The sequence below is a fragment of the Plectropomus leopardus genome, chromosome 13 (genome assembly GCF_026936395.1).
Source record: "Plectropomus leopardus strain MGB_pleo_1.0 chromosome 13, ASM2693639v1, whole genome shotgun sequence".
NCBI lineage: Eukaryota > Metazoa > Chordata > Actinopteri > Perciformes > Serranidae > Plectropomus > Plectropomus leopardus.
This window is the reverse complement of record NC_142188.1, coordinates 2,704,813-2,715,593: the sequence shown is the minus strand read 5'-3', so window position 1 is coordinate 2,715,593 and position 10,781 is coordinate 2,704,813. Positions and strand designations below refer to the sequence as shown.

General features: G+C 38.1%; 1 protein-coding gene across 1 annotated transcript; it reads left to right on the top strand.

Moving 5' to 3' along the window:
* Positions 1–1,136: 1,136 nt before the first annotated feature.
* On the top strand, positions 1,137–10,303 carry zc3h15 (zinc finger CCCH-type containing 15). The gene is made up of 11 exons (XM_088086707.1): positions 1,137–1,347; positions 2,625–2,726; positions 3,469–3,571; positions 3,733–3,885; positions 4,828–4,919; positions 5,360–5,542; positions 6,998–7,078; positions 7,178–7,243; positions 7,350–7,463; positions 9,024–9,159; positions 9,265–10,303. Exons 1-11 carry the CDS (start codon positions 1,273–1,275, stop codon positions 9,444–9,446), a joined length of 1,287 nt encoding a protein of 428 aa, XP_087942833.1. The 5' UTR covers positions 1,137–1,272; the 3' UTR covers positions 9,447–10,303.
* Positions 10,304–10,781: the final 478 nt, after the last annotated feature.

Below are 10,781 nucleotides of genomic sequence, written 5' to 3'. Positions count from 1 at the left end.
TTTTTGGGTTGATTGACCAAATAAACTAGTCACTTCTTCTCTCATTTGTTATGGCTCACTTCCACTGGCAGATGCTGCAACACTGACACCTGGCGGTTATATACTAAAGTGCAATAAAATCATTATGGACTTCACTTTTCTTCCTACATTGATTGTGACAGGTCACCTCGTGGAAATAGCATGTATTTACTCCAAATGCCAAATATGGTCAAAATGACCTCATCAGGTGGAAAACAGTCAAAATGACAAATTCAGAGTCAAAAGCCCAGAATGACACCCAGAAATAATACAAGTCCTGTTTTTCTGCTCTGATGGCTGTGGGATCAAAAATGTCAGTTTGAATGGGTTTCAATGGAGCATTTTTTGACCTGAACAGTCTGAATGTAACTATTTAGTTTCCACAGTGTGTTTTATAGTAGGAGCTGAGCTGGAAATTCATTGATTAAACAAAAATACACAATCTTGCCAAAATCTATGCCATTATGTATGAACACAGCAAATATGATCAAAAAATGAAGAATGAAAAGCGCATTAAATGAGCCAAACAGTCCCTAAGAGTTAAATGAAAGACATGAGTGCTTCCTCCACCACTGATTAGACTTTAACTTTTTGAAACCTGAGCAAATTGGTTTGATTTCTTTTCAAAAACATGGGAAGAACGCAATAAGCAATGCAACAAAAAATAACTCAAATGTTAACAAAAAAGTACAATAAAATTACCTAAAAATTAGTGAAAAAAACAAAACAAAACAAAACAAACAAACAAACAAGAAAAACTTGTAAAAAAAGTTCTTAAAAAATACTGGAATAATTACCAAAGAAAAGTTTCATTTTTTATAACAGAATTCAAAATATGTATTTATGATAAATATAAACATACAGTATAGTTTTCTCTTAGCTTTTCAAAAATAATTTTATAAATCTACTATTTTTTGCAATTTGTAAAACATTTCTTATCCAGATGCTCGTTGTTTTTTCCCACGTTTTTGAAAAAAAAAATGCAACATTTGATCTGGGCTCAAATGGTCAACAGGTTTTAGTTAGCTGGATAAAGTTGTTTTTTCTTCTATACACTACAGTACCCGTCATGCCTCTCGCGGTGCGTGATGACGCAACAGAACATCAACAACTCACATGTGGCCTACGGACGCCGTTGCTGTGCTGCTATGCTAGCATCACCTGGGTAATGTGGAGCTGACTTCCCCAACGAAACAACACATTTTTAAATAAATATCACATCCGCGTTTTGTACACAGCTTCACCTGAGCCAACATGCCTCCGAAGAAACCCGCTCAGCCCGCGGGGAGTAAAAAAACTCAAGAGAAGAAAAAGGAAAAGATCATTGAGGTAAAAAAAAAAAAATAGCACGCGTTAGCATGTCGGTGTTTTAGCGTTAGCTCGCCGCGCTAACGGAAGCTAACGGAGATAGCTGACAAGTTACACCGGCCTCTTGGCAGTTGGTGACGTTTCTTAAGTATTCAGTAGTTGTTGTGATCACAGTTGCCATTAAATAAAATTATTAAAAACTATAATTAAATCTGAATCATGTGAGTTAGCTGTCAGGAGGCTAACCTTGTACATTTTAGCTAACGCTTGTGTTATAACCAGGCGGTCAAGCTGTTAGCAGGGCCGTGCCGCCGCAGTGAGGGCTCACACTGGTCCCAGTGAGGGTTATAAATGTCCAGAAAGTCTAAATTAAACGACAGCCTCTATAAAAGGTCTTCATGGTGTATTAAATGATACGTTTTGGTTGTTTTTGTACGTGAAGCGGCCGCAGAGCGCGGTACGACGGGCCTGCCTCAGGGGTCGACTGCTTAGGACACATCAGAGATCAGATTTGAGCTAAAACTGGAGGACATTCAAGCTTTTATATAAATAATATGTGTGTTGACAAGTGTGAGATTGTTGTTATTGCTGGTGTCGCTCTCTAAAAGCAGGTGTAACCATAAAATACTGTGAAAATGATCTGTCAGTGTGTCCATACCGGCTTGTCAGCGTTAGCCGCCTTTTGCTATTGTACCATAAAAGAGGCACCGCAACGTGTTAAAGTACCAGATGGGTTATTATTACTGCAGATAAGTGAGTTTATTTAGAGATTATTTAATTTATAAAGGGCCATATTTTATCCTACATTAATGGCATAGGAGTTGGAAAGTATTTGCCATCTCTCTAATTTCCATAATTTGTTTTGATCTGCGATCTGAGGCTGAGAGGAAAGTGTTAATTGCCAAAATGTCCAGTAAAATTAAAGTATTGTAACATGTATTGTATCCAAAGGGCTGATTATAGGGTTTCCTCTGTGCCACTGTGCTCCTTTGTTATCCAGAAACTATTGAAAATTCATATAAACCACACGTTAACCCCTTGACACCGGAGCATATTGGCCTGATTTCTTTCAAAAACATGGAAAAGGCAATTTACAACTCAACAAGATGAGACCCAAAAATAAGCACAAAAAAGCTTAGTTACAAAAAACCACATTAAATAAGCAAAGAGAAAGATAAGTAAAAGAATAACCAACAGAAAATGACCCTAAAATAGTGACACTGGAAGTTAATAAGAAACCGATGAACGATGGACTTATTTGTTTTTTGTTGTTGTTGTTTTTGTTTGTTTGTTTTTAGGACAAGACATTTGGCTTGAAGAACAAGAAAGGGGCCAAGCAGCAGAAGTTTATCAAGAACGTCACTCAGCAAGTCAAACATGGACAACAAAGTGCCCGACAGGTCAGGAGGAAACTCTCCCTCTCACTGTCTGATTTTATCTCCATCGCTTCAGATCTTTTGCTGCATTCATCTGATGTCGAAAGGTCGTAGTTTTGGAGTTTTAAAGTCGTTATTTCAACTTTGTTGTGTTTATGTGTTTTGAGGCCGTAAAGTGGGAACAATATGGTAACTACAAAGAAAACAGTTTTCATTTTAATGCTAAGAGCGTATAAACAAGAATGTGATAAATGTTTCCAGTTTATTTATGTTTTTATATATTTTATTTCTATATATTCAATATTTTTATATTAAATCTAGGTCAATATGTAATTTTTTGCCGTCAGCTGTTGATACAGTTTTCATGCTTTTCCACCATTTCTGCCGCCCTGAAACGTCACACAAACATCACAACTCGATATCATCAAAATTTCCCAATTTCCCACTCGTAATTATGACTTTGGGTGGCTCTTCGTGTGCTCATAACTTGTAAAAACGATAAACGGAATATTTCTAAGGAGCACAAAGAGGCAGCATCTGACTGTCTCAATCATCGTTGTCTGTCAAGAAAAAACATAATTATCAATGTCGGCCTTTAAACTGAGTTCTGTTAAAGACCGAAGAACAAGAAAATGACGACTAATTGTTGACTAGACTTCCCCACCTTTGTGGTGGATTTACTGCTCTATCAGCCAATTTCATTGGATTAGATCATTTGAATATACATTTACCATTTTTTAATAAATCTGTGTGTTTTTGTGTGAAGATGGAGGCAGAAAAGACCAACAAGAAGACCGATAAGAAGAAGGAGTTGGATGAACTCAATGAGCTGTTTAAACCCGTCGTCGCTGCCCAGAAAGTCAGCAAAGGTACCAAACGCGCTGTCTGAAAGTGACAGATGTGATCTTTTATTTTAGCTGCTCATCATCAAAATGGAAAAATACTTGCTGGTCTTCTTGTGCGCGTCTGTAAAATTTGACAATTACTCCAGAAAAAATAATCATCACTGAACCTTTTCTGTTTTCTGCAGGTGTTGACCCAAAGTCGGTGCTGTGTGCGTTCTTTAAGCAGGGTCAGTGCACTAAAGGTGACAAGTGCAAGTTCAGCCATGATTTGTCGATGGAGAGGAAATGCGAGAAGAGAAGCCTCTACGTGGACGAACGAGATGACGACCTGGAGAAAGGTTAGTGTGTAGTCAATATATTAAAGTGTGTAGTGCTGAGCAATGTCATCATTTTCACTTCATAAAGGTTGTAGTGTTTAATATAATCAGTCCCGACGGATATTTAATGTCACTATAACATGAATCGTAAGCATCGTCTCCCGTGGCTCAGTTTCTTATTTCCGTTGATTAAAATCTGTCATTTGACATGATTTGTTCAGCATTAGTTAGTTATACGAGAAACGTGGTAAAGATACTTCGAAAACCCTGTGGGACTGTTCGACGCATTTTACGCGCTTTTCGTTCTTAATTTTTTTGGATAATTTTGGCTGTGTTCATGCATATGGCATACATTTTGGCAAGATTGTGTATTTTTGTTTGCTGTTAAGTGAGACTCGTTCAAATGGCAGTTTTTCATCCCACCAGGTGCACTGTCACAATCAGGGTTGGTGCACATCATTGACATATCCCAGACTGTCATCATCAAAAGAAAAATCTACTTTGCATGTAGTATATTGACAATATTTTGTTTTTTTGTGATATTTTTAAATCTAAAATCATAGTGGTATCATGACAAAAACATGGCAGTTAATGGGTTAATTTAATTTTAATTTCTTAAACTAAATAAATATTTGATATTTATGATTATGACTGATTGTTTTAAAAAAATAACTCATTGAATTAATGTATTATATTTTTTAAAGCTTGATTGTGAGAAGCACATTTTATTCAGAGTGATGCGAGTGTATGTGATTTTAAGGCGGACCCAAAGGGTTAATATCCGCTTGAAAACCAGACTCCCTACCGAGAGTTTGAGCGCAAAAGGAGAAAACCGCCCCTCATTAATCGCAGTAACACTGACCGTTAAGTGATAAATTTCGGACTGGTGCTAATAAAGGTGAGTTTCTGTTGTGTGTAAAATGCTTCATTACTTGTGAAATTAATTGTCGTGTTCTGTTTTAGACACTATGGAGAACTGGGATGAGAAGAAGCTGGAGGAGGTGGTCAACAAAAAACACGGAGAGGCGGAGAAGAAGAAAGCCAAAACACAAATTGTAAGTCAGTTCTGATGCTGAATGATGAACAGTGAAGGAGGACAGAGGAGGAGAGTGTGTGGAGATCTGTGGAGGGAAACTGCGTTTTTCCTCAAAAGGTCCATTTGATAATCAGTAATATGACCATTGAAAACTAAAAGTTTTCATTATCGTTGGGACGTTCACAGTGGGCCGAGAGTCGGTTTGGCAATTAATTAAGGTCAAACTGTCCCGTTGGCATCAGCTAAGCCTGTTTTTGAGGCAGAAAAAAACACTCAGGGTCATTTAAAATGTCAAAAAACATCAAAGTTAATCTGTGATCTCATGGCTGTTTGTCTCCAAACACTCGACCGTCACTCAAGCTTAAAACTCAGTCGCCTAAGTACAGTAATAATACAAGATGCTGCCTGTTTACTGCGTCCCCCCGTGTAACGTTTTCTGCTGCGCTGTGCTGTCTGCAGGTGTGTAAGTACTTCCTGGAGGCCATAGAGAATAATAAGTACGGCTGGTTCTGGACGTGTCCAGCGGGGGGCGATACCTGCATGTACCGGCACGCCCTGCCACCCGGCTTCGTACTGAAAAAGGACAAGAAGAAGGAGGAAAAAGAGGAGGAAATTTCGCTGGAGGAGCTGATAGAAAACGAGGTGAGGATGGAAGGAGGGATGCAAAGTCTGTTCTCTGTGAAAAACGATATGTAGATTTGGAAAAAAAAAAGCAAACTACAATGCAAGTCTGAAACATTTTTGAGGCTTTGGTTGAATCTGAGAGTGCAAATGATACAGAAACGTATTTACTAAAATTGACTATATTAGAAATGGTCAGGTGAAGAATAATCGTGTGAAAGCAGCATTTGATTTAAGAAATGTAAGAAAGCTCAGTTTGTGAAGGTGCTCAACGATCCGGATCGCCTGATATCCCGGGGCAATAAAAATGTTACATCAGGCTAGTAAATCTACAAACTCGCATGCCAGATTGCTCAAGTGGTTAAAGTGTAAAGTGATAATTAAAATGTGTTCTGAGTTTGTCACATCACAGAAAAATGTGTTATTAAACACCTGACCAAATCTGAATGACCAAAAAAAAACTATGTAAAAGAAGGTCTCAAAATCATGAAAAAATGTATTTCCTGATCTGAAATGCTGGGGGCGTGTCCGCTGGAGGAGCGAAGGCCACGCCCGATCGAAGGACTATGCTGATGATGCTTCTGGTTTTTATACTGCTGCAGGGGCGGGGTTATGCTGAGTATAGCTGCATTGCATCATTGAGCTATGGTTTTAGGCCCGCCCAAAAAATGTTAAAACAGGAAAATGGTTAAAAAAAAAACAGTCAACTGTCTAACTCCACAATTCAGTACGATAAAGTAAAGAGTCTTTGTAACATGTTTTCAACAGTTTCCAACATTTCTAATGTGTTTTGAAACAAATCTCTTAATTCACTTTACGCAGACTTTAAAAACTAATGAACACGTTTTTCCTCCTGTGACACACCAGAAAAAGAAAAAAGAGGCATACTGTCCGTTTCCTCGGGACAAGAATGGAGTTTATCGCTTTTTTTTTATGCGTTTCCTCGTATCTGAAAACCTGCATACATGCTCTACTTTAGGTGGAAAATAAGTATCAGTGTGACCAAACTTTTCTTTAATTGGTCCGGATCGAGGCAGGTGTTAGTTTTGTCAAACACACATTCACAGCTGCGAACTACAGCGGACTTAAATCCGAATGGTAATGAGACCGTGGTGGTCAGCTGTTCATTCTGACGTCAGCACTTAAGTAAACTTTTATTTATATTGCACCTTTTAAAAAAACAACAAAATGCTTCACATTGACACATAAAAAATGTGCTACAGTAAAATACAGCTCAACAGCCAAAAATAGGTTTTTAAAGTGGAAAAATGCCCGTCGAATAATCTTTGGTCGGTCAAAAACAACAGTTTTAAATTGGCCAAATTTATTCTTCAGGAATTTTGTTGAGTAATGAGATGATGTCACCTAAAATCTGGGCCTCTGACATGACTGTGGCATGGCTGATGTGAGTGATGTTGTTACCCTTGAAGCTCTTTTTTCGCTCCACATCCTGAAGTCTGTCCGTCTGTCGTGCAGCGTTCGGCTCTGGGCGTCAACGTGACCCGGATCACCCTGGAGACTTTCCTGGCTTGGAAGAAGAGGAAAAGGCAGGAGAAGGTTGGAACCTGTTTAATCTTTCTTTTTTTTTTAATCAACAGCACAGACGTTTAATTTCAAAGCGCCTTATGTCTTCCTGTGTGTGCCGCTGATTAACAGATCGATAAAGCGAAGGAGGAGATGGAAAAGAAGAAAGCGGACTTTAAGGCTGGAAAATCGCTGGTGGTGAGTCTGGCTTTCTGTTGACTTTATGAGTGCACGTTCTGCCTCGTTTTATCAGCAGACATTTCCGCAGTAACGCAGGATTTAATTACATCCCCTGTGTCTGCAGGTGAGCGGGCGTGAGGTGTTCGAGTTCCGTCCGGAGTTGGTGGACGACGACGACGCCGAAGCCACCGACACACGATACGCCAGCGACGACGAGGAGGACGCCGAAGAGGACGAGGTAATGTTGCAGTCACAGAATTAGAAAGGATGAATGTCTGTCTGTGGTTGTTTAGTTTGGCTTTGTATGACCTCATGTTGATTTGTGCTCGCACGTGAAGTGAGACGTCCCAGCTCAATAACTGCATTTGTTATGTAGTTTGCGTTGTTGGTGCAAAATATCTGTAGTATAACAGTTATTTTGGTTTGTCAGGCAGATATCTGCAGGTCCTGAAATATTATATAGAAAAAGTTTTAAATATTCAAACATGAGGCCATTACGTATGAACATATTTTAACATCATTTAGAGGCAACACGTGTTATAAATTGTTAAATCCATGCAAACCTTTAAAAAATAAAATAAAATACATCGGAAAAAGTCGATGAGCATTTTGACATTAAATGTCCAGAGACTGAAAAAAAGAAATTGTGACAGATGACGAAAAATGGTTTGAAAATAAGCTGTTAGATATCAGATATTATCCCCCCCAAAAAATAAAAAAAAATGTCTAGAAAACTATATTAATAATTGTAATAATATAATACATATACTTAAATATTTTATTTTATTCTGTAATTTTCATGTAACCTTTTATTAATGTTTTTGTTAATGTCTTTCTCTGAAATCGAGCCAATTAGCTCAGGTTTCAGAGTCGTAATGGCTTTATAAACAATATTTTTTAGTATTGAATGTAAGGACCTGCAGACAGCCTGATCTTGTGTTCATTTTTGTGACCGTGAAAATGAAAAAAGGCTCTGTCGTGGACGATTTGTTATCTGTACAGTTTCCACATCTCAGAGATGACACTCAGCTACATTTCTTCACACACATTTTAGCTTTAACCACGAGCAGTTATAAGCGCTTTCTTACAGGTGATGCAGAGTGGTTTGTCTGTGTTTAAGTGGCCTAATTGCTGCTGAATTGCAGCTGCCTGCCTTTACAAACAGCAGATAATTAGCGTGTTGATTGTCTGCACCTGTTGCACACTGCGTGCTGCTGACGAGATGCAGACTGTAGATTAATGCAAACACATTTATAGCAGAAAGCAAACATTTCTAATTAAAATCCTTTATTATATAGTTTATTTATGTTAACCAAATTAAATGTAACAAATTTTTATTCCACAGTTCATTTGAGTGTTTTTCTCTCTGGCACTAAAATGTGTTTGTTTAAATTGTGTTCGGTTAAAATCTGTTTTGTTGGCAACTTTGTTGAACAATTAGTTTTCAATTTGAAAGTTAAAAAGAGTCAAAGAAAAGTTATTATTTTATATTTATTTTAAATAAAGTGGCACCTTAGCTACTTCTTTGAAAAATTAAGCACAGTCACACAACACAAAAAAAAAACATATTTTAGCCACTTAAAAATTAATAATACCAGTTCAAGTGAACACTGTATTTGAATATTTGTGCTAAAAAATGGCAAACGACCTGGTCACTATTTATCCTCAAATCCACAACACAGAGATCATCAGTACCAGAGTCCCCAAAACAGTGTTTTCCCTGCTTCTCTTGACATTATATTAGCTGCTGTTTTTTGTCGAGTATCTGTCTAAACCTCATTTACAATGTTCTTTTCAGACTAACAGCGCAGAAGTCCAGGACATAGACTTATCCCGTTTTGTTCCGCAAGAGGTCGACAACACAGGCATCACCGTAGCATCCGTGGACCGTTTCACTTCGAGAAACAAGACGCAGCCGACGGAAACAGACAACGGTGAGAAAAACTCAGTGATTAGATAAGTGACAATCTTGCAAATCGCACAATTAGTTATTTTTTAGACAGATAAATTAATAGTTGGGGTTTTTTGCCCGTCTCCAGAGGAGCAGCTGAACGGAGCCTGCGGTGGCGCCGAGGCCAACGGGCTTTCGGGAGCGGAGGGAGGCGGGGAGGACGACGGAGGGGAGGACGAAGAGGAGGTACCGGTGGACGAGAACCTGTTCACGGGAGAAGATCTGGAGGAGCTCGACGAGGAGCTCAACACACTGGCTCTGGAGGATTGAGAGCGGGAGCGCGCGAGACCGGAGGTGGAATTTGGGACGGACTAAGTGACAAAGGGATGGACTGATGGATGCATGGAGCTAAACAACCAAGAGACCAGATGTTTGATTTTAAATTTCAGAGACTCCAGTAATAAAGCCTGACTATATCATGACATCACTGCCTGTCTCTGCCGCCGTCTTGTTTTCTGTCGCCCCTCTCACATCCCACCACGTCCTCTGTCCATCAGATGTCCAAATTTCCACAGCAGGGCCAACTCCACATGATCGTTGCTTGTCCGAATTTCGATAAAAAAGAGAATTTGGCTGCGGCTGTGCACTTTTTGTTGCTCGACAAACTCGCTGGCTCATGTTGAAACTTATAAATTAGGCTTCCTGATCAGCCAAATATTGGATTTATTGATTTGCAGAGAGATGTTGTAAGGGCTTACAAACGAAAGCACTACACTTGTGAGATTACACTGTGGGAAGAGACTTCAATAAATCAAATAACTGATGAATGTTTGAAAGTACTCAAGTTGTACAATGTAGGAAATGAACAGGAGTGATTCTTTTGTAAGAAACTGAATCTGTTCAGAGCTTCGCCTGCTCTCATACCAAAAATAAAAACTAGAGTTTAAAGTCCAGTTGATTGTTTTTTCCTCAACAAATACATTTCATTTAAGTGAAGTTAATAAAGCCCTCATGTTATGGAAATTTCATGTAAGGAAAAAGCTTCTAAAGAATCTGAGCTATTTCTGAGATCAGACGATAATAAAGCCACAGCAGGGAAACCAAACGGTCCACTCGCCAGCCCAGAATTGTAAATAATGTTCTCGTGAGTTGCCTCCTGAAGAAATAAAAAATATCTGTACATCCGGTGTGTGTCTCTTCTTGACTGACGCAAAGCACCAAATTATGTGAATGAACACTTAAGGGCTCGTATTCACGTCACACACACTCATATCTCTATGCGCTTTTAAAAACATAAAACATATAATTTTCTATTTTATTAAGTCCATTTTTTAAAACAAAAAAACATTAAATATATTCACTAATTTTCCAAATTATAATCTGTTAAATTCCAGGTTTTTGTCATCATGCTGCTATTTTTTTAAGATGACAATAAAACAAAATAACTCTTTTCAATACATCTTCATATAGTTTTTGATGATCAAAGCCTGGGATATGTCAATAATTAATAAAATGATTTTTTTATACATCTTTTGTGCAGTCACAATAGTCAATAGTGACTTCATTTTAAAAATAGCTAAGGAAAAATGTCCAGTGAATTATAATCATAGTTATTATAATTATATATTTAAAACATTTTAAGAATTAAGATTTTTTTAGCTTATT

Excerpts from the sequence above, each read along its gene's own strand:
- zc3h15 (XM_088086707.1), top strand. The coding sequence starts at position 1,273 with ATGCCTCCGAAGAAACCCGCTCAGCCCGCGGGGAGTAAAAAAACTCAA. Across the intron at positions 2,727-3,468 it reads GACAACAAAGTGCCCGACAG|ATGGAGGCAGAAAAGACCAA; the intron begins GTCAGGAGGAAA and ends TTTTGTGTGAAG. Across the intron at positions 7,079-7,177 it reads AGAGGAAAAGGCAGGAGAAG|ATCGATAAAGCGAAGGAGGA; the intron begins GTTGGAACCTGT and ends GCTGATTAACAG.